This window comes from Aptenodytes forsteri, unplaced genomic scaffold, assembly GCF_000699145.1.
Source record: "Aptenodytes forsteri isolate BGI_AS27 unplaced genomic scaffold, ASM69914v1 Scaffold15, whole genome shotgun sequence".
NCBI lineage: Eukaryota > Metazoa > Chordata > Aves > Sphenisciformes > Spheniscidae > Aptenodytes > Aptenodytes forsteri.
In genome coordinates, this window is record NW_008795129.1 from 11,712,068 (window position 1) to 11,735,533 (window position 23,466).

Consider the following 23,466-nt stretch of genomic DNA (forward strand, 5'->3'; position numbering starts at 1 on the left):
ACACCATTAAACATGGGTTATCAAGCCTTTCCCTTTAATAAAGGAGTAGGGCACAAGAAATACTTGTGCAGCCACAAAGGCAATTCTGTTTGAGGTTCTGAAAAATGACAGCACTACTGTGAAAAGCACTGTTTGAATATCCCTCTTGTACAGGAACACCCAGGACCCTCAATCAACTCTTATAGAGCTGATCGGAGTGTAGTCCTGTCCTGGACATTTGCTTCTCCCTAAAAGCATGTGTCATGTGGAATATTGGGGAAAGGAGGGTGATCTTTAGATGCAAACAGCGCTAGGAACATCAGGACTGTTCTGTGGGTGGACTCACTAGTTTCTAACAAAGGATATTTTCCTGTTCAGTGCTGCAGTGTGGAAGAGGTCTGTGTGTATGTGTCTGTCCTGTCTGGAATCTCCGTCTTAATATCATCGAGCTCAGTTTTTCTCCAGAAATGGGGATTACATTCTATATCTGGCTGCCTGTTTTCACAAAAAACTGCTGCAGGGCTGGTGAAGGGACAGTGAACTTACCTGCTGCAGGGCTGGTGAAGGGACAGTGAACAAGGTTATGGGATGACTTGGGCAGACAATATGGGGTGAAATGCAAAGCAATGAAGGCAAGATGGAGGTGTCTAGGTTGGGTACCTGCTAAGCAACTTGCTAGAGTAAGGGTGATCTGTCTACCATGCTGGGAATTGGGCCTTTGGGGATATTAAAGGCTTATTCTGTTCTCCAGCCTGTGGGTCTCTGAAGTCTGGAGGAAGACATGAAGTTGGAGGCCAAGGTGGAGGGTTGGAGAGGTGAAGCTGACATGCCCTCTACCCTGAGGCATGCAGTAAATGACATGCAAGACTGACGTGAGCATTTCTTCTATCAAATGCACTGGAGTTCTGCCTCAAACGTGAGACTTCACTGTTTCAACCCAGCATCTCTACAGTGCCCTTCAGTACAAAATGCAAATGCCTTCTTCCTGGGGACCACTTTCTAGTGGTCCACTTGAGGCTCGAGGCAGCAGGCGAATGAGTTATTAGTCTGTCTGCTCGTGCCTATGTCACTGGTGCTCCTTGCCAGAGCATGGCATTTCCTCTTGGGGCAGTAGTGGTTGTAAATGTTGCGGCATTCATGCAGTCGTCCTTACGCATTTTGTTTTCTCTCTGTGCTGAGTCCCTGGTGGGGAGTGGCAGAGCTCTTCTGTAGCTTCTCTGTGTGCAATTTACGATGCATATCAGGAGCACAGTTCAACCCTGAGCTGACTGATGCCTTGCGGGACACTGCGGCATGCACATGAGGCTCAATGAAGCAGCAGCAAATGTGCCAGTGCTTTCCAGTCTGTTTGTGGAACAAGCCTGGTCATTTGCCTCCAGCTGCTGGTTCTCTTCGGGCTGAACAAAGATGAGGCTATGCTGCAGTGGGTCTCTGCTTGCTCAGGTGAGCTCAGTCCTGTTATTGAGTCCAAATACAAGACTATTTTACATGCATGCAAGCAGTTGGACCCAAATATAAGCTCGGCGCCAGAGAACTCTAGAAGCTCTTCTTTGTGCTGAGTCTGGAGTAGTACAGAGACCTGAGGAGACTGCCAGCAGACTCCTGAAACCAGGCTTTAACAAAGTGCAGTGTAGGTACCCTTGAGCCTAGAACAGCAGCCAGCAACACAGATAGAAAATGTTTAAGTCAGTTTGATGGACCTTGTCTTCTTTTCCTTGCACTGAAGGTCTGGAGCTGAAGCATTATATGGCAAGGATGTGGGAGGAGCATGGTACATGGGACTGGAAGGATGGGAAGGCTCTTGAGGACTGAGGAATATGGAAAGACATAGTCTGGAGCCAAAAGCCAGAGGGATATTGTAGACCTGTAGTAAATTGGATGCAACCTGCACTTGTTATTTCAGGTTTCAGACAGTTATATCATGTGTCATTGGCTTCTTCAGCTTTTCCAATCTTATCTTCTAAATAGCCTTCCACTCCCCACATTCCCTGTTCTGGAAAGTTGTAATTTTGGCCCGTTAACAGTGGCCGGACTTCTGGTGCCAACTGCTTTACCTGCTGATTTTTGTTCAGTTTGTGGTTACTGAGTTGTTAGCATATAACCTAGATGTCCTGACTTACTTCTGAGACACTGAAGGTACTTAGTTCAGTTCTCTGGTCATCCTGCAAGAGGCACAAAGTAGGGATAAAGGGATCGATCTGGGGCAGTGAAGGGACAACACCAGCCCTGCATGACCACTCAATCCTGGCTTTGTCCAGCATTGCCTGAATCAAAGGCATGTGGGACTTCTTGCATGTTTGTGGTGCCCGCTTTCTCATGAAGAAGAAAATGCTAAACTGATGCTGTGCTTTTTTTTTTTTTTTTCTTTCCTTCCTGCAAATTAAATGCCCTGGGGAAGGAGCACCTGTTTCCCTGCACTATCTCAGTCTCCCTCCCTTTGTGTGTATCTGGTCTGTTGGAGAAGCCTCATGCTGGAGGTGCCAAAACTCCCTGCGCTGAGTTTCCGACCCCCTCCTCGCCCCTTCACAATGTTGTTACTGTTGCATCTGCTCCTCAGCCTCCTGGACTCTTCAGCAGGGGCTCCATCAAGTTTGTGTGACCTTAGCACTGTATTCATGCTGGAGGAGTTACCTTCCGTAATGATGTCAACTGATGAGGTTAGCAGGATGGTGGCGGCCACGATAAGACATGACATGTTCTAATGATTCGCCTTAGCGAGCTGCGTGTGTGTGTTGGGGGGGCACAGAGGGGCTTAGAGAGGGGTGGTGGGGGCCCCACAGGTGCCGACAAAGACTTTGACCTTTGCTGCTATAATATCAGTGTTTCACAGGCAGGGCGGTTCGGTAACCCACTTTCAGCCCATCAAAAATTGATTTAATTGCATTTTTTTCCCCCAATTAGGAGCACTGGAGCTTAACTAATTGGAGTAATAGAGAGTAATAAGGCTCTGATAAAAAGCCTTCCTCTGCCTCCTTTGTATCTTGTGTCATCGCCTGTCAGAGGTCAGAGAGCTTGCATATTCTATTAGGCAGAGTTGCCTTCATTTGTACAAATTAGTTTACCCAACAGTAATTAAAATGCCAGTGCGGGTCGGGGAGAGCTGAATACAATTGATGGGCACGTTGGTGAAGGATTTGACAGCTCCGGTGGCCTCCCTTGCCAAAGCGTGTCAGTGCTGAATCAAAGGCTACACAAACCCACAGACCCGTGTGTTTAACCCGCGGCACCGTCAACACCAACTGCTTTCTCTCTTCTCTGCTCTCTGTTTTAGACTTGCTTTCTCTTCTCCTTCTTTTCTCATCTCACTTGAGACTTTTTAAAAAAGATATTTCCCATCTTTGAGCTGTCCTTTCTGTTGATCGTTTTCATAATGCTGCTACCAGCCCCCCCATCCTGTCTCCCTCAGCGCTCCCCCTCCTCTCCCCCCGCCTTCCACATTCCCAGCTGCAGGGCTCTGTCAAGTAATAACTTCTTTGTTTCCTGGTCCGATGAGTCTCCGTATATAATAGTCTCCAAAATGGAACAACGATGTCCAATTCCAGGGAGCGGGGGAGCGCGCGAGGAGGAAGGAACAGGCTTTTGCACGTGTCAAGCAGATTCTGGATTTGAAATCCCCGAAGAGCAGAATAAGACTTGAGAAGCAATCTGTTTACAGTACAGGGGAAGAGCGTGAGCCTGGGGCACGGGGGAAGTTTAGAGAGAAGAGGTTGGAAAGGGCCTGTTTCACTCAGGTTCCTTCAATGACTTTGCATTGCAGGATTCCCAGCTCAGGCAGTGCCTACTCTGAAGGCTGGGTTGATAATGAGAAGGGTATGTATTGTACAATGGGATTTGTATCTCTGGAGCTGAGACTGTTTCCAAGCCTCATGACAAACAGCATCTTTCCAAAAGGACTGATGGGCAGCTACCTTTTTCCCTCTGGTTCATCCACATCTGGCAAAGTTCTGTCCAGGATGGGGTAGAGAGGGATGCTACAGGTGGGGTGAAACTGTGTAGTTGGCACCTTGGGAGCAGGCATGGGATCATTGCAGCTGGACTGTAGCCAGAGCACTACTGTTGTTGCCAGAAATGCCATGGGATCTTCAACAGCCACAAGTCAGTCAGATAGAAGTTCTTTTGTTTCTTCCAACAGCACTGCCAGGATGTGTGCTCTCTCTCATCCCCTGGCCCAGCTTCTATTGTGGGGGGATGATCTCTAATGAAATGTCTCTTCTGTAGCATAGAGAAGGTCTGGCTTCGGGAGAAGCAGTTTTCTGGTTTTTTTCTTCTCCCCCCTACCCCTCCTTCTCAGTAGGGAGTTTCAAATGGGAAAGAGAACATGAAAGTATCAGATGAGTTGGAAGATGCCTTGCTTTGGGCAACAAAAACATGCTGTGTATGTTTGTCTCAGTGCTCTGCAAAATCCTCGCCTTCCTGGTACAGCAGAGGTGGAAATGCTATGTTGGCTTGATTGTTTTGACCTCCTGGGGGATCCCTGTGAAGACAACATGCCCTGTTACAGAAGCCCTGCAACTGTGCTCATTTTCCCATTAGAGGAGCCTTTTGGAGGGAGCTTGTAGTCACGGTACCCAGCAACTTTCATGGGGCAGAGGAAAGCTTAGTAGGGAAAGGACTTTGCATCTCCAAGGCTATCTGAAGTTTGGACATAGCAGTTTTTATGTAGCCTGTAGATGCGTCTGGTCAGTGTCTGTGTACATCAGTAGTATCATATATACATCAGAGAGATGGGTCATCCCTGCAGTAATACATATAGGGTATCTTGTGCTCTCCTCTTCCCAGTCTAGTCCCTCCTCAGTCTCTCTGACTCCTGAAAGCATTGTAGGCAAAATAAATGACACTGAGTAACTCAGCTTGAGTTGTTTCTCTTGGGCAGCTGGCAAGAACAGTTATGAAGAGGTTGCACTTCTCTAGGTCAGAGGTTTTTGGTGTGTGCTCTGTGCTTCCTAAGACAAAAAGCCTTGCTGAAGGTAAACTGAAAGAAGCAAGCCTGGTAGAAGGCTTCAGTTCTGCTGAACGATGTTTTGGAAGTTTGGGAGCCAAGCTTTACATGCTTAGCTCTAATTTGCATGTTGTTTTAGACCTATCAAGCTGACTTGTGTTGCCCTTTTGCTTGGAGTGAAACTGTCACCTCTGCGAGGTTCCCAGTTATGAGAGGCTTGGGGGTTGAAGGTGTATGCCTGCAGACCAGACTCAAGGTGAGGGGCCCTGTATCATCCCCCGTGAATCCAGACTTCCAGGTCAGTTTGCTCCCAGGCTTTGACAATTTCTCATTGCCACTACTTCTTGTGCATGTCTTGTGAATGCTGCTTTCTAATCCTGGCAGTGAAGGTGCCCCGCTCTTCTGGGAGAAGTCTTGTCTTTGCTTGCTAATGGGCTCCAGCCTGTTAAAGATAAGGCCTGCAAACCTGATCCTGCTCGAGTATGAGACAAAATTACTGTTAACTGAATGGAGTCAGCTTTACCCAGAAGAGACTTGTTTGTGGCCCTGAGGCCTGTATGCGATGCTGGAGAGAAATCTCTTCATCTAATGCTATTTTTCTTTTTTCTTTCTTTTTTTTTTTTTTTTTGGAGGGGTGGGGGTAAGGACTGAGGAGGGAAAGCTGAAGTCCAGAACTGACAGCATGAGCAGGGATTAGACCTTGCTGTTCCTCCCACCTTTTTCTCCCTGTTGGTGTGCCTCCATGCTAATTTAGACCTGTGGCAACCATCAAAGCCTTGTGCATACCTTCTGCACAAAGGGGCCTGTCTCCCACGTGAGGGCGTTCTCTGCTGGGACAGAGTCAGTTTGTCCCCCAAAAGAAAAATCTTAAGCACCCAATTGCCTGCTTGACTGACTCCCTGACTGCTATTATGTTTCTAACCACGGTAATTGGCTTTAGTAGTTATTAATGGATTATGTTTGGGGAGGGAGGGACAGAACCCAACACCTAGCTTTGTAGCTGAAGGACTCCCTGACCAAAGTGCTGCTTTCTAGACATGGGGTTTGATCAGTGAGCTCTCAGAGTGGGTGTCTTGCTTGTTTTCCTCTGAGATGGGAGACATTGGCAAAATGGAAATGTTCCCTCTTGTCCTGCACTATGGTGGAGAGACGGCAGGTATTGAGCAGAAACCCTGTTTCCAAATATGAAATTCTGCATGCTTTCTTAATTGATCCTCGTGCCTGCCACACAGCAACAGGAACTGGCTTTTCCTTAGACTCTCGGACTTTGGTCAGGGACTTCCATAGAGAAGAATAATGTGTGCCCCCTGCAGCATCAGTGCAGAGAGCCCTGTGCTACAGGTGCATTGGGCCAATTGCATGTGCACTGCCAATGAACCTGGGATTTTGCATGTAAGACAGCCTGGTTGGAGAGACTTTGAAATAGGTCTGGTGCTGCAGGCCTTGTCTATCCCTAAAGGGCAGCTAAGGGTCACAGGGCTTGTGGACACCTCCAGCTACGTGAGTTTGGGTAGGAGGGATAAAGCCAGCAAAAAAGAGAGCCTCGGCAGCTGTAGCTCTTCCTTGCTTCCTGTAGCTCTTTGAGATGGCTTGATGTTATCCGCTTGCCTCTTTTGCAGAGTGTATTGGCAGTGCTGCTTTGGCCTTATGATTTGGAGAAACAAATTGCTCAGCTAAACCACAGAGCTAGGAGTAGAAGGAATCCTGAGGTCTGTCCCTGCTTCCACATGGCTCTTCTCTGGCTTTGATTGAGTTGAGTGCGTGTTCACCACTTTGCTGCTGGGTGCCTTGTAACACCAGCGGTAGTTTTTCTCACAGAAGTCAAGGACACTGCAAGAATCCCTTCCTGGTACAGTAGAGGCTTGGAGACACCTTCTGACTTCCAAAGGAAGAATGTTGTAGAGGATCAAAGAAATGTTTAAAAACTGCTATTTTTACAGTCATGACATTGTTTCCTTATTTTGCTTTCCTCTTTCAGCTGCCAGCCCCATGTCATGCTGCAAAAGATGTTCAGGCAAAGCATAGAGCTGGCTTTTATTTAAAGCAGGCTCTGTTTCCTGCATTCATGCTATCCTTGTTGCAATGACTTAAACATAGTTTTGGCATTTTATTCTCGGTAGCTGCAATAAATGTGGCTTTGTGAGAGGTCATTTATAGCTTGCTTAGAAATCTTTGTATGAGCTGCTTTCTCTTATTTGGACTGAGGATAGGAAGTTGGCACAAAACAAGCAGTGTGGTGTGAAGAGCTACAGCACCCATGTTCCTGCTGCTTGATTTTAAGGATTTGTTCCTGTCTTAACTAGTTTGAGGCCAGTGGCTGTCAGGCGACCTCTGGAGCCAGCATGTGCAGCAGGGACATAGCATCACCAAAGAGGACTTTGGAATGGACCCTGCTGGAGAGTGTGAACTGAGCCAAATATTGCTGCAGGAGAGCTGTGCTGCCTCTAATAGAGAGTGCTTGAGCACCGGGGAGGGCAACCTGATCCAGCTTTGAAATTGGCCCTGCTTTGGGCAGGCTGGACCAGAGACCTCTGTTCTGTGATTCATTAGGCCTGTGATGCTGCAGCCAATTCATGATTGTGCTCAGAAGTTGCTAGCAAACAGAAGCGAGACATGAAGTAGGAAGTAACAGGGGAATTTTCCATGGGGTCTTTCCACAGCTTGCAGCTCTGACTGTATATGAAACCTGCTAAGTACTGTGCTAGCTGTTTTGAAAATGTCGTTGCAATTTACAGCTGCTCCTGTTTTAGGTTTTCCCTTTGCATATGCAAATACATCTTTATGTCCTGCCAATTCTCTGCAGTTGTGACCTGCTGCGTCTGGGAAGCTCAGCTACTGAGAGCTCTGGAGCACCTCTCCCTTTGCCACTGCCTGTCCCTTGTGAAATGCGGTGGAACATGCTGAAATAGACTTTGAATTCTGGTTCAAGACTGTCTTGTAGCCTGTTTTCTGTTCTTGCTTATGCACTATTTCTTCAGAACATGAGGATTAGTAAGTGTTTTTTTTTTTGTTTGCTTGTTTTTTTTAAACAGCTCGTTTGTGACGGGGACAGCCTGCTGTGGACACACCTCACCTCTGAGAATCTGGGACCTTGAGAGGTGAGTGAGCTTCCAGGTTACAGGGAGAGACTTGACAAGAAAAGTGAATAACAATGAGAGATGCAATATCGGAGATGCCGTAAAATCATTCCTTTAGTCCATATAGGCAAGGGATATTTAAACATGAGATGTGGGACGGAGTGGGTGACGGAACAAACTGGTGTGGAAAGGTGTATGTGGGGGCTGGTTCTGGTTCAGTAAGGAGCAGCTCTTGCTTGTTTTTTAAACAGCTCGTTTGTGACGGGGACAGCCTGCTGTGGACACACCTCACCTCTGAGAATCTGGGACCTTGAGAGGTGAGTGAGCTTCCAGGTTACAGGGAGAGACTTGACAAGAAAAGTGAATAACAATGAGAGATGCAATATCGGAGATGCCGTAAAATCATTCCTTTAGTCCATATAGGCAAGGGATATTTAAACATGAGATGTGGGACGGAGTGGGTGACGGAACAAACTGGTGTGGAAAGGTGTATGTGGGGGCTGGTTCTGGTTCAGTAAGGAGCAGCTCAACTTTTCTTCCCAGCTTTTCTAGTTGATGGCACAGCCATCCTGGTTTCTTCCCATTACCCATGTACAGTCAGAATACGCCCATTACACCTTCCTTTTCATCTGTCTAAGTTGATGCTTCAGCCTGAGTCAGAGGGGTGAGGAAGGTGATCTGCATCCTCCCATTCACCCACTTGTCTGTGGTGCTCAGAAGCCAGAGGCAGATGCAGGCTCTACAGTAATCTTGTCCTGGCTGGTGTTTCTGGTAGCTCAGGGAGGTGAGGGGTGGTGACAGGTTATCTACGGAAGTGACTTAGGCATGTTGTCTTCTTTCTGTCTTAATAAGCATTGAGGAGGTTAATTGCTGTGGCCTCTGATTTGGGGCCATTGAGTAGTTCTGTTTGGTGAAGGTGCTGACCTTAGCAACTGGGGAAATGTTGGGCTCAAATCCTGACGTGAGACTCAACTGCTGACAAATTTGAAACTCTCAGCCTGGGGGTTTTTGTGTAGTGATGGACAGATAGCAAATATTTGGCAGGATTATTGAAGTGCAGCTCAGCTTTCCAGGACTGGTAAGCTCTGGGTAGGAGTGGCACAGCACAGATTATGAAGGGAGTGCCGTCAGGATTGAGGTGAGCTGGTGGACTCCAGGAGGGGAGAGAGGGGGGCAATGGCAGAAGGGGCCTGAGGGGTGTCAGCGGAGCTGTATTTGGGGAAAGGAGGTAGAGGAGGATTGGTGTGGATGCAGGGCTGGTCTGAGGCCAATTGCCTTCTAATCTATAGTTTAGATTGACTGGGTCAACTGCATCCACTACAAATATAAACCAGTTTGTTTTTCTCTGAAGTAACAAAAATAAAGACTTTGCAAAGGATGCATCCCACAAAGGACAAACTAGAGCAGGAAAGATAGCGCCAGTGCGTTCAGCTACGGTGCATGTTTCTCGGTGACCTAGTCCAATGGTGCCTTTGGAGTACCCCAGAAGGATGCAGGCTGTGCTGTGATAACCCTGCCCATCAAGTCTTCCAGCTGTTCTTGAATAGAGGCATCTGACAGGGGTGAGGAGATAGGCAACCCTCTCCCCCCTGCCCCAGCCTCTCTGACAGCCTTTCCCAAGGAAGCCTGAAGAGATAATAAAGCTGTGTAGAAAATAGGATTAAGGTAATGAACAGGCACAACGGAGTTTGATCTTTCAATAACGTCAAAGCCTGAGTGACAGGCAAATAAAAAAGCCCCCCAGCCTTCTGACAGCCTTTCCCAAGGAAGCCTGAAGAGATAATAAAGCTGTGTAGAAAATAGGATTAAGGTAATGAACAGGCACAACGGAGTTTGATCTTTCAATAACGTCAAAGCCTGAGTGACAGGCAAATAAAAAAGCCAAGGCAACCTAGGCCACTGGGCCTCTGTTGCAAAGGCTGGAGTGTCAGACTTATTCTTCCCTTTTCACCTGTCACAGCTGGAATGCACCATGCCACTGGGTCTTTTCCTCTCCAGGGACCTGTGTGTGAGCCGGGAGTCTCATCAGCACGTGCAGGGCAGGAGACTGAGTAGGGAGCACAGCCGGGAAACTAGCACATGAAGCTTGATGTGATCATTCATAGCAAGGGAGTACAGAGCTGTCCTTCCAGGTCTTGACTTCTCCATAAACTGTTCTTCTTCCCGGCAGAGCTTTCAATTCATTTTCAAAGGCTCCAGCCATTGCCAGAAGTGATCTTGTAGAGAAATGCTATTTCTTCCTTTGAGGCTTGTGCATGTTGTCTCCCTGGTCAGACTCCGGAAGTGGGAGCGTGGCATGGAAACTCAAAATCTTAGAGCTACCCAGGACTGAAAAGCTCCTCCTGTGCCCAATGTCTCCTGATAATATCTGGCAGACAGAGCCAGGCCCCCTGAGTTTGCTGCTTAACCGTTCCTTGTGGTCACAAAGGGCCAGAGTCTGACCCACAGGAGGCTGAACGTGGCAAGGACATTATCTCTAAGAGCAGAGTCCAGGCAACTTCTCCCTCAAAAAAAATGAGGCAAGGTAGAACGATGCTTAAGACGTGTTCTTTAAAACTACAGGATCCTTAGCACCACATAGATGTTTAGTGCTGTCCAAGATCAGTTCAGTTAGCTGTTTTTTTTTCTGCATGGGGGTGTGTGTAAGTAACATTGCAGCAGTTTCTGTGGCATTCTCTTCCTTTGGGGTAGGTGGTCTTTTCCCCAACAGCTGAGTGCTGGAATATGCTACAAAAGGATTTAAAGCTTAAATAACCTTTTGTGTACTGATCTTCTTAGTTCCAGGCCAGATAAGTCTTTGGCTGGTGGTTGTAGCTGTTGGTCATGGTATGTTTTCGTATTTATGACCTTCGCGGTTCCCTGACCCTGGGGCAGCCATTCTCATCCCTCCAAGAGGAAGGGGATAATGTCTTCACCTGGAAATATGTTCTGGGCTTTGAAAAGGGCTTGGTTGGGTTTGGCGGCGGGGAAATTTTTAGTGGGGAAAGGAAACGCCTCTTGCTTCATCCCACCCCCACAACTGTCTTTCATTTCTGACTCTGCTGAGATGATGGTGTTGGATCAAAGCCGCAACAGGCAGCAACAAGCAATTGTCAAGGGGAGTCTAAAGCAGGGGAATGACCGCGTAATGCCAAGACACTGTCTCTGATGGCTGAAATTCCAGCTGCTGCTACACCTGGCTCTTTCTCCTGTAATGAAGGAGGATTTTTTTTTTCTTATGCTTTTGAAGCTGGCTAGCTGCACCTCTGGAGGACATACCTCATCCCACAGATGCTACATTGTGCCATCTGATTGCTTTTAGATGTGGGGAAGTTGCTGTGCACTTATTGCCACTCAGGATCAAGGTGTGTGTGTGGAGGGGGGCTGTGAATAACTTAGGTGATTAGAGGTCTGCACAGGAAAGGAGAACAATTAGCAGTATGGGCCACTGGGTACTAACCTGTGTCCTTGCATCAGGCCTTGCTGACTCCTTGGCCTCTTGCAAGTCCCCTCGCCTCTCTGTGCCAGTGAGGGATACGATGGCAGCTGCCCCTCTTCCAGGTCAGGTACCTCTGCTCCCTTTTGCCTTTCTCTGCTCAGACCTTCCTGTCTCATCTGCCAGTGCTAGTGTGTGGCTCAGCAGAACAGCCAGTTAATGGCAAGCAAGAGAAAAGGAAACTTTCTTCAGATCCTGTTCCTCTTTCTTTCTCCTCCCACCTCCTATCTCCTTTGGTAGTTTAAACTCCTTGGGGGACGAGGGTGATGCACCACTGGGAACAGCTCCAAGGCCAGCATTTGTCATTTGCCTATGGAGAACTGTTGCTCCCCAGCCTGTTGTGGTGGTCTGCATGTCTTTAGGTGGCAAATGCCCCTGACTCAAGGATGCTTCTCCATAAGGTAGGATACTCCAGAGCTCGCTTTGCAGCAACTCTTGGAGCTGTTCTGCCAAGCCCAATGTTTGAAATGGACCAGTGATCTGTCTGGCATGGTAGTCCTCATGCTGTAAACACTTTGAATGCACAAGTCCTACATTGTCCTTTCCTGTGACACAACATGACAGATGCAGGGCACGAGAGCTGTTGTGAAAACTGAACCAAAGTTAGCTGTGCCCTGCAAGCCACCCCAGATCCTCTACCTTTTAAATATCCAGTCTTTGTCCATCTCCTCCCCCCTTTTTGAAAGCATTTTTGGCAGAGTGTTTTTTTTGTTTTTTGTTTTTTTTAAGAACCCTCTAATTTCTTGTTCGGTTTTTCTCCTTCTCCTGAGCCCTTTGAAAGTGGCTTTACGCCGTCACTGACACCAAACTGACACTTTGCGTTTCCCCACTTCTTATCCCTTTATGGCAACAGATGTTGAAATTTTGTATCCCTTTTATCTGTCCCTCTTTGCCCTCTTCCTGTAATTAGGTTTCCCTTGTTAGCAGTACAAAGTGGCCCGGTTTGCTGCCTGGCCTTTTGAGCCATTGTGTCTGAGCACATTTTTTTCCTCCTCTTTCGGAAGAGTTCCTTCCCCCTTAAGTAATAGGCAGGGTGTGGGCCAAAGCTGTGGCTTTTTCTTGTTTCTTTGTTCTCCATTTATCTCTGCCACCTTTTTCAAAGGGATGGGGGAAAAAAAAAATAGAGTGCATGGAAGGGGAAGATACAGAGTTGCATTTTTTGACCGTCAGGCCCCCCTGCTCTTCAGGTGTTCAAGGCAGGTGCCTTTGATGTCTGCAAGTTTTGGGGAGGTGGGAGGTAGAGGATTCATGAGAGTGGCTTAGGCGTGGAGGAGATGGAAGATTCAGGTGTGTGGCTGGTGCCCTTAGCAGAGGGGTGGGGAGGAGTCTTTCAGGGTAGCCAGGCAGCTGCTGAGCAGGTTAGTAATCCGTATTTGCCTCTAGTGCTATTGCATTGTGCTCTTTTTCTCTGAGAGCCGGTAACACTCATGCGAGTGTTACCATCATAAGCAGCTGGCCGAAGTTTGCTAACTTGCTGCTGCTTGATCTCTGGTATGTGCTTCCATGGAACCCTTGCTAGGTCACATCTGTCTTTGTGGTGGGGTGGGCAAGAATTAGTTACTGTCTTTTCAGATTTCGGCATATGTTGGTCTGCATCCACTTTGGTGGCTCTTAGAGCCATTGAGTGAGTAAACGCAAGCAATTGTCAACAAGGAGGGAGAGCTTTAAAACTTGGGCTCCCTGTGCTGTTCTTAAACAGCAAGTGTAATTTGACAGTTGCAGTATATAGCACTGAACACCCTGGTTAGCTGATCACTACTGATGCTCTCCTGTTTAAATCCAGTCCTTCTTGGCTTTGCGTCCTGTCGTGCTCAGACTTTTTATGTGTGGAAGTAGATAAATGAAATGAGAATCTGCAGGTCTAGTTCTTGGTTATAAAGCTTGCTAAATGTTTTCAACAGAAGCTTTTAATGTAGAAGCTTGGCCCAAGGTGCACAAGCAGACTTAGCGTTGTGTTCTAAAACAAGTTCTGTAGAAGATCATTCTTTCCACAGATTTGAACTCCAAGGTTTAAACAAGTTTGAGACCCTCCAATTTAATAACAAAAGGAGTTTGTTGGGTGAAGGGAGCAAATGGATTTGGAACTGCAGTTGCTAGATTGAAAGGAAAGGTAACTGACTCCAAGAAGTGTGGGGAGTCTGCTTCACCCAGGCATTTAAACTGGATTTATCCAGTCACAGAAAAGTGGGTGGATATCTCTGGTAACAGGAGACACAAGCGATAGCAAATATTATCCTGGCACTGACAACAGTTTCACAGGATTTGGGGGGCAGAAGGATCATAATACCATGCTGTAGATGCAGAATCCCCTCTCCTGCCCTGCTTTGCTATAGATTCATCATGTCAAATATCTTCTTTTGCCAAGGAAACTCTCTCCAGGCTTTGTGGGAAAAAGGCTCCCTACTCCTGTCAGGCTTGGGTTTCTTTCTCAGCATCTCTGTCTTAGCTGAACACAGTTTTAAATCACAATAACCAATCCAAAACTTGTCCAACAGTGAGCTAAACAGCTTTCTGGGCTGTGCTTACAGCCAGGTAAGTGAATGCAAATGTGTGTCTTCTGCCTCCACTCACTGCAGTGGGATGATCCACAGGTAGTTGCCCTTCCTCAGATGGCTGCTCGTTCTCTTTCCCCGAGGCTCTCCTGCTTGTTTTCTGCTGTGCTGTTTCCCCATCCTGTCCACAGATGGCTTTGGTTACTCTTTTTAAAGCATCAGTTCTGGGTATTCCTATTTATATGTCCTTTGGTTAATCAGGAACGCAAATGCCATGCCTTCTTCCTGAAATTCAAAGGAAAAAGAGTTGGTGAGGTGACAGACTGGGGTTTGTCGTAGGGGAATTCTAGTCTTCAGGCGAACCCTTTCTTGGACTGTTCATGTTAAATCAGTTTGGCACAATGACTGTCTTTGGATTTCTAATTTGGTCTTTGGGAACCATTCCCTCTGCAGTAAGTAAGTAGGATGGAGGGTTCGGATGTAGGTCTAGGCAAAGGGAAAAGCAGGTCCTTCTTCATGGAGCTGGCAATCCCACTTGTGACTTGAGCAGCAAGACTAGATATAACCACGTCTCCTGCCTTCAGGCATGAATTAATCATTGACAAAGCCAGAAGGAAATTCCTACCCCAGTTCTGCAGCTCTGAATTGTAGGATTTGATTCCCTTGCTCTGAGATCTTGGGCAGTGTTGGAGGCAGGACACCAGGCCTATGGCCAACTACTTGAGCTAGTGCTGGAGAAAGCTTGCTGCTGCAGGGAGCCTCTTAAGTGGCAGTCTCTTGGATGACTGTTCCTTTTAGCAGGCTTTGTGTTCAGAGCTCTGTCTCTTGGCTATAATGGATAGCTTCAGTCTTGTCTGTGCAACGTATTTCCCATGGTATGCATGTGTTGTCGAAACTGTTTGGGGCCTTGTGGTTCTTTACTGATTTCTGGGGGGGGGTTTGACATCGTCTTTGAACCCTCTCACATAAGCTGGGCATCTTCTGCCTTCCTTTTGTTAAGAGGGCTCTGGTGCATCTTAATCTAAATATAAAACCATTGTAAGAAGAAGAACATACAGGTGTTTATCCTAAATCCTTTCGTCCCCATGGCAGTCTTGGCCCTGTCTCACTACAGATGAGCATGAGGCCAGCTCCTGCCCTTTGGATGTGTGCATGTCCAGGGCATGCTGTGGCCTTTGCACTCCTGTTCAGGCGTATTTATGACAACTTTACAAGGCCCCAAACAATCAGAGAGTGTGGGTGGGGGCTGGACACTCCAAGCGCATCAATCAGTTTCATCCCTCTGAGCCAAAGCAAAAGCAATCTTTATTTTTCCCTGGGTTGAGAGAGAATCAACAGAGGCAAGAGAGAAGAATGGGAAGGAGTGAATGAGGAACCCCCTCCTGCCACTGGCTAGCAGTAGCTCATTTAAACAGATGGCTTTGTTTTGATTTGGACTCTCCATTTTTTTTGTCTCCCCACTAAAGGAGACCTGCAGAGCTCTGTCCAGAAAGGGAGCAATACAGCCGCCTGTTCCCACACAAGTGGGGCGAAAGGCGAGAGGCTTTGAGAATTCCCTGCTTCTTTTCCTCGCCTCCCTCTTTTTCTCTTCCCCCAAGAAATCACAGTTTGAGAGAATTCCCCCCTACTCCTCCCGTTGGAAAGAAAGACAGAGAAGACATTCTTGACATTCTTTGCAGAGAAAAGGGGTTAAATGTCTGAATTTGGGGGTCACCATGTTATACAAATTGCAATCTAATCGTTTTTACAAGAACACACGTGTGCTAAGAAAAGGAGCCATGGACAAGAAAGAAAAGGGGACAGACAACCTTTTTTGTCCTATCTTCTTTTTTTTTTTTTTCCCCCCAAGGTTTTGGACTATTGTCATGTCCTGTCTCTCTCCCCTCCTCACCCCCGAGAGGGAGAACATTGGTTTTATAGTTAAATTGGTTCGTAAAGCAGAAGGGCTTGGTGCCATTTCTGTTTGTTTTCCCAAATAAAAGCCCCAGCAGGGTCTCTTTTGCACCGTTGTGGCTTTATTTGAAGAAACTGGCTTTTTCCCATAGCCCAGCGTGTCAGTTTATCCTCTGAACTTAACCTTACGGGAACCCGAACAACAAAAACTCACAGGGTTCCAGAGCTGGAAAGGTAAAGAAATTGTATCTTTTTATTGGACCATTTAAAGCGTGTGTGGGCCAATTCAGAGAAAGCAGAAGAAAAGAAGGCAAAACTCCCTCTTCTATCTCTCCCCCCCTGACACAATCTCAAATCATCGTTGGTGTCATTCCCCCCTACTGCCTCGAGTCCCTTCAGCTGCGCTGAGGAAGCTGAGAGGCATTTCTCCTGAAAATCACTTATAACAGCATCTCTGAGCCATTTCACATGGCGGTGCTCCCTCAAAATTCCCCAAGCCAATCCCACATCTCCCTGCAGGAATTAGTAGCCTTGGCTAAATGCAGGGGTAACCTTGGGGTAGGATAACTCTATGAAGAATAACTTTGCCAAGGACCTATGCTTCTCTCTACGCGCGTTATAGATGTTGTTTGACCAAGCCTTTCCCTTCTTAGCATAAGCTTCTGCATCCCCTGGGTACCTCAGCTGCTGTTGCGAAGCACCTGGAAGAGACAACAGCTCAACTATTCCCTTTGGTTTTGGTGCTCTCTCCAAATTGGATGACAGAAGTTGTGCAAATGCTGCACTCTGGATAATTATTTTTAAATGGATTTTGTTTCCTTTCTGTGTTTGATACTCAGCTCAAGTATCCCCCTGTTTTCAACTGAACAGTGCTCTTTCCACTTCTTTTTTTTTTTTTTAAAGTAAATACTTCCCAGCTGGCTTGTTGCAAGCAGTTATTGGAGCTAAAATATCAGTTTAGAGCTCTGCTTCGTTTCTGAATAGTCACCTGCTTACGTGCAATGGCTTCTCCTCTTTGATGGATGATCACAGTTCACAGACGAGGTTTCCAGAGCAAATGAGTATGTCCTCAGTTTCGCACATCTCTGCTTTCAGCAGACGTTCTGAATTCAGCAGTTTCCTAGAATTTACATATTTGTATAATATCAATTCTAGTGAATCGGCGGGGTCACCAAAAATTGAGGGTGGGGAGAAAAGTGTTTATTGTTTCATTCCAGCTTTTGGAGTGTAGTTCATGTGTATTGGAGACAGCTGGCCAAGACCTGCAGCAAATGGGCAGGGTACAGGGAGGGAGGTGCGGACTTCTTTTGGACGCCAGCTATCAGCAAGGTCTCAGGGAAATCCTGAGCTTTTACGGTCACACAAATAATCACTGTGGCTTGGGAGGCTGTACATGGCTTTAACTTGGTGACAGCAGCATCCCATGATTATCTGGGAACTAACCATCTGGGCTCTGCCATGACTGATCTTAGTTTGTCTTCATATTATTGGGGTGAGGAGGAATAGATCCTTAAGATGTTTTTAAAAAGAAAAAAACAACTTAAATAAACCAGCTTGTTTCTGCCATTCCTTGGTAGTTCACTTTGCTTCCAGGCTAGAAGGCTCCTGTCTTCTGGAGGTATCACGATAGCAATGCTCACGGCTAGATTTCCAGCATGGAAAGAAGAGTGAAATGTGGAAATCCCAAACAAATAGCTTATTTTAAAAGTAATTTTAAGAAGTCTTGTTTTCTGAAGAACGTGGAAATTGATAGAGATGAATCAAAGGATTGTCTATAGTGCCTGAACAAAATGCCTTTCACTTTTGGACTCATCAGTTTGATACACTTCCCAGGCACAGGAACTTTGTTTAAACATCTTGTTCCATCAGCAAGGAGTCGGGAGCCTGGTGCTAACACAGCTTTCCTGTGCTAGGGACGAAATGGGCTGCTGGATTTGCTCTGGCTCTGTTCCTTGTGGGCTGGTACCGGATTACTGCCAATATGATTTCAGTCTGTCTAGATGCTTAAGAGAAAGTAGGAGAAACTAGGAATACCTGTGAGTTTCCTGCTCGGCACTGGAGGCCTACCTGTGTGTCTGTAGGCGCTGCATTGGCCCAGGCAGTTTGTGGTTAAGGTGCTGAAGACTGGTCTTTCCAGGAAACCTGGACTGTTGCGTTTGTGATTCTGCTCCACGGAGCTCCACTGGTGTGGAGTTGTTTCTGTCAGTGCCACCCAGCACTGGGACTGAACCCTGGCACAGTCTGGCCCAGGCTGTTCAGTACAGAAAACATAGCAAAACTCCCACCATCTGTACCGCTAACTACCTGGCTTGCCCGAAGAAGGCCTGGGAGTGAAACAGCCTCTACTTGCTACTGCTGGAGGGCCAGGGCATGGTGGGGAGGTGGTGTGGACCTTCCATGCTTGGTCTTGATTGGGCTTTACAGTCACTTGCTGACTAACCTTCAAAGCGCATGACAAGGACAGGACACCCTGGCCTCTGGAGCGCTGAGGATCAGCTTCCTGGTTTTTGGAAGGTGTTTGGGTGCAGAGCATGAAAAAGGGCCCACAAAGGAAAGGAGAAGGCTGTTCCCTGCTGCGTTTGGCTGGTGCTGGTGATCTCTGCAAGCTGGTGAGAAACAAGGTTCAAGACAGCTATCACATCTCTTTCTGTCCTTCATTGAGTAGATGTCTTCTGCCCATGTAAGTTGTTAGAAAACCATTGGTGATGTGCTGGTGTATCTGCTGCTTTTCTGTTGCCCCTTGATGGGTTATCTTGATCCTTTATGGGTTATTAAGGATTAGCTGTGGGTTTTGCTCCATAGGACGTGGAAGCTGTTGGGGACTGGGGTTTGAGGGCAGGGAGTATTTGGGATAATGAAGACTGGACAATTTGTGGGCACTAACTTGTGATCCCAAGGCTGGGAGAGTTATGGTGGCAGAGAGTTCCCTTCCCAGCATGGGCTCAGCATGGCTGCGTATGCTGCAGGGACATGGAGCTAGCCTGGCGTGGTGGTAGCTGGTCCAGAGACACCTTAACCTGCTGAAAAACAGGGGAAGTATTAATCGTATTCTGCATCTTTATCAATTTAAGCATGCCCATGCCAGAACACTTAGGTCTTTTGGTTTGTGTGCCCAGTGTACAGCACAGTATGATTTTCCCCTGGTGTCAGATTTTAAGTGCTTCACTGTAGCAACTAATGCATTGTTTCTGTAAACTGCTGAAGGACTGCCGCTGTATGCAGGGGCTGGACCTCCCGGTTGAAAGCTGCCTTGGCTGACCTATTCTTGGGGCAGGAGAGTTGAACTGATTAACAAACCAGCAAAGCAAGGTTTGCTTTGCTGCAGTAACTTGCAAGTATCTGTGCTCCTTTCCTGCCTACAGAGAGAAGCTAATCCTTTTTTTTCTTTTTTTTTTTTTTCTTTTCTTTCTTTTTTGTTGCTTGGGCTGGAAAGGGAAGTGGAGGGAGGAAAACAGGTGTGACTGCTGGGATGCTTGGGTACCACTGCAGTGAGGTGTGAAGGCATGGAGAAACACTGGGAGCGAGGCATCTGGGTGGTATTCAGTGCTGCTCAGGAAGCTCTGAAAGCAGGAATCCAGACTCTCTGGTTTCTCCTGTCCCTGTCCCTTTGATGCTGAAATTTTTCACTTGCGAGACATCACCAGGCTGCCATTAAAAATTGCTGCCGTCTTGCAGCACTGCAGACTGAGGTCTGGTCTGGGAGATGGAAGACAGCTTTAATGTGGCCAGGCTCACTCTGGGTGTGATGGGTGCTTGTTTAGAGGTGGGAGATTATGAGGAGATCTGCTGTGACCCATTTCAAGCACCTGAGAGGAGGAAGAGGGCTGGTCCCAGTGAGTAAAAGATCCCTGGATGTGCTTCTGCATCCTGCTACCTTTCCTCAGCACAGTGCTCATCTCTCCCTGAGCTCACTTAGTCCTTTACATATTAAAGGTGTATTAGCAGGGAAAATGGTGGAGGGGAAATAGCACAAGCAGGTTTCAGCTAGCTAGCAGGAGATATTCACCAGATGTACTGCTGGACTGCGTGGCCCACGTGCAGCTGCCCATCCTGGTTTCCTCTCCTGAAGTGCCACATGTCCAGAGCACCAGTCCAAGGGGCACCCTGCAAAACTGAAAGAAAAAAAAGCAGTAGCACGCAGAAGTGGGGAGGAGAGAGGGGTCCAAGCTGCTGGTGCTTCCTAGGGCTCGCTGAGGTAGCTCATCTCCTGTCAGTAACTCCCTGCTCCTGCCTGAACAACTGGCAGAGGACTCTGCAGGTTAGGCAGTCTAGCTCCTTATGCATCTCACAGGTGGTCCAAGGGTTCTTGTTTGTGAGAGCAGCTGACTCCTCCTCATACCTCTGTTGTATGTCTTACACCTCTTGGCCACACATAAAACTCCTAAGATGAAGAAGGTTGTGTGGAAGCCTTGAGAAGGGTTGTGTGCACGTCCGTCTGTCCTGCTGGCTTTGCAGAATGGCAGATGGAGGGGATCTGTGTGCTTGGAGGGGCAGGGGAATGCCAGAGCTCAGAGATGCCCATCCATGTCTCACACCATGGTGGAGCTGAGGACCCATCTGCCCCAGCCAAACCCCGCAGCTCTTGCTCCCAGTGCTCAGACTGCAAATGCTTCAACCTCTCGACCTGTACACAGGTGCAGAGTTGCTACTGGGTTGGTTTGCAAGTAACCTCCCAAGGGTTAATGTATTGTGAGAAGGTTGCAAAGGGCTGAAGCCTGGAATCCCCTCGATCCCTTGCCTGGAGAAACACAAAGTCCAATAAGCCAGCACCCCTGGATTCGTGTTGGGGGGGATTAATTCATGCACTTGATGTTAAAGCTTGTCCGAGAGGTTTGCACGGGGGGGCCATCGCTAGGGCTGGTTGGCCTCTCTAAATGGTTGCTAGGGCCCTGGCATCAAGGGCCAATGTAGCTGCCCACAGCCACGGTCACGGAGGGAATTACACAGCCACAAAGAAATTGTTATTCTACATAATCTGCTCTTTGGAGAGTGACTGTGGGGAAACAGGCTGGCCCCAGCATGCCGCCAGCTCTGTGATCATAGAAGCGTGCTGGCTGCAAAGATCGGCCAGGGCTCGCCTTCTGATCTGGGGACACCAGGGCTCGAGGCGCTAATCTGCTTTATCAGCGATTTCTCTCTCCTGACACAAAGGTGTTTACTTGTTTTAACATCTCCCAGGACTCTATTTCTCCTTTTGTGTGGTCTTTATCCCCCGACGAGGGCTTTAGCCCAGATTACAGACAGAATTAAGGCATTTGGCGATGTGCCTCAGAACTGTGTGATGCTGGATCAAGGAGCAGAAAGTAACAAAATAATGGGGGGAGATGCTGGGAGTGACCCCACTGCGGGATCCGTGCTGTTGGCTTTCAGGACCGCTTCATTGTCCTGAGAACCAAGAGCCTGTTAGAGAGGGGTGGCCGTGCGGCAGGGCTTGAAAAGCAGGTGCTTCAAGGTTTATTGTGTCCAGCATTTTTGATTTAGAGGGTGTGAGGAGGAGGAAGAAAAGGAGGGTTTGCAATAGGTGGCTGTTTCAAGCAGCTGGGCAGATTGTCCCCTCCATTCCCAAGAGTCTGCCATGGCTGGGTGTTGCTGGCTGCTGGGGCAGATGGAGTGATACTGGGGACAGGCTGTGCCATGTGCCTGATGCAATTTCATATGGCCCAGGGAAAGGGCTCAAACACCTTCTTGCAGTCTGGCAGGGTGGGCCCTCGCCAGGCACCATCCACCTGGTGAGCTGCTGGTTCTGCACATGAACAAGCAGCAGAGTGATACGGCCACAAAGCGTCTGGCTTAGAGCTTCATGGAGATCTTGCTTTTGCTCTTTCACAGCAAGCAAGGAATTAAAAAGGAGGAGGGGGTCAAAAAAAAAAACCAACTAGCCTTTGGAAAGTCATCTCCAGAGCAGCCCTGGGGTGGTTGCTCTTGACCTGTCATGTTCAGCCCCAGATACGGTGTTTGCAGTAAGCAGTGTAACTGGAGGGAGTTGAGGAGAACAGCCATGGCAGACCGGGTCAGGAGAGTCTGATTTGCCTGTGGATCTGAGCTGTGTGGCAAAGGTATGGGGAAATAGCCCACTGGGCAGTATTTTGAAGGACAGAGTCTGGGATGGGATGGGATGGAATTGACCAGGTAAGTGGCTGTTGCAGATTATCTGGAGCTTGACTGAGCTGAGAATTGTCTCCCATGGAAATAGAGTCCCATCATTCAGACTACTGGTCACTTCTCCCAAGGAAAATGATCCCGTTCTGCTGGAGGTCAGCCCTGCCTGTTCCTTGGCTCTTCTCACAGCTGTTGACTCCTGCTGGTCACCCTCCATGACAGTTAGTGGCCCAACCAGTAGCAGAAGCTTGGGGGGGAGAGGAAAATTGTGCAGGCTTTTGCATTCTGTTAAATCATAGAAATGAGATCTAGGAGACTTCTGTGACACCATCTCTGCTCTGGCCAGCTGAATTAGAAGGGTGCTTTGCTCTGAATGACTCTTCCCCTATTGTGTTTCATTGCAGCGGTCAGCTGTTGACCTCTTTAGGGACTGACTTCCACCGTGGAGCTGGAGTCCTTGATGTCTTCTACGAAACGCCCTCCCTTCTCCTTTCTTGTGGGTATGACACCTACATCCGCTACTGGGACATACGGACTAGCACCAGGTGAGCCTACCCTGCTGCCATGTGGGGCCTGCATGAGGCTCCTGGGCTCTCCTTGTGCAGTGTCTGGGGACTCGCCTGCAGCTGAATTAGCTTCTTCAGGCAAATTGGGCTTCAGTTCCAGTGGTGGAGGAGTGGAGGCTCAGCCCCGCTCCGGTTTGTGTTGCTCTTGCAGGAAGTGCGTCCAGGAGTGGGAAGAGCCCCATGACAGTGCCCTGTACTGCATAAGGAGTGACAAGAACCATATGATTGCCAGCGGCTCTTCTTACTACGGCGTGGTGCGCCTCTGGGATAAGCGGCAGACTCGGTGCCTGCAGGTGAGGGCCTGCCGGAGGCCAGGCAGCAGCAGAGCTTCCGAGTTGTTGTCTGGCAGCCCGGTGCCCGTGTCTCTTTGGAAGAAGAGAGAGGGGCTGCTGGGCTGTCTTTGGGGCGAGCCCACCATAGGGAAACCTAACCTATGCAGGGAAAAGCCTGCTTTGCTCAGGCATCTCGGCCTTTGGGTCTTTAACACCGGTTGGGGTCTTTGGGCTGACCTCTTCTCTGAAAGGTTGATTCTCCTATTTTCTTGCAGAGCTTTCACCTGTCTTCACCCACCAGCAGCCCAGTGTACTGCCTCCGTTTCAGTACCACCCATCTGTACGCTGCCCTGGCATCAGCCCTGCACGTCCTAGACTTCACGGCCCCGTGAAGGGCACCACAGCTGCTTCTGGTCACCCCAACTCAGCAGAGTTGACACTTGGCTCAGGGAATCGCAGGGCAGGAGAGGTGAGAATGGCCCCCAAGGCTTCTGAAGGGATTTTTTGCCTGCCAGAAAGCTACATTGAAGAGTGCACAAAGGGCCAGACTTTCTCACCTCACCTGCCCGTTAGTGGAAATAAAGGCTGATTGTCCTTTTTATTTTGTGCAAATCAGGGTTTGTTTTATTAACTGTGTTCTTTTTTTCTTTTTTTTTTTTTTTTTTTTTTTTGTG

General features: G+C 48.1%; 1 protein-coding gene across 1 annotated transcript in view; it reads left to right on the forward strand.

Annotated features, from left to right (window-relative positions):
* Nucleotides 1-23,463, forward strand: part of FBXW4 (F-box and WD repeat domain containing 4) — a 90,289-nt gene extending 66,826 nt beyond the window's left edge. Inside the window, exons 6-9 of the mRNA XM_009278063.1 lie at nt 7,951-8,016; nt 22,359-22,499; nt 22,672-22,813; nt 23,068-23,463. Coding sequence (XP_009276338.1) covers nt 7,951-8,016; nt 22,359-22,499; nt 22,672-22,813; nt 23,068-23,184 — 466 coding nt within the window. The 3' untranslated portion in view covers nt 23,185-23,463. The remainder of the gene's footprint in view (nt 1-7,950; nt 8,017-22,358; nt 22,500-22,671; nt 22,814-23,067) is intronic.
* Nucleotides 23,464-23,466: the final 3 nt, after the last annotated feature.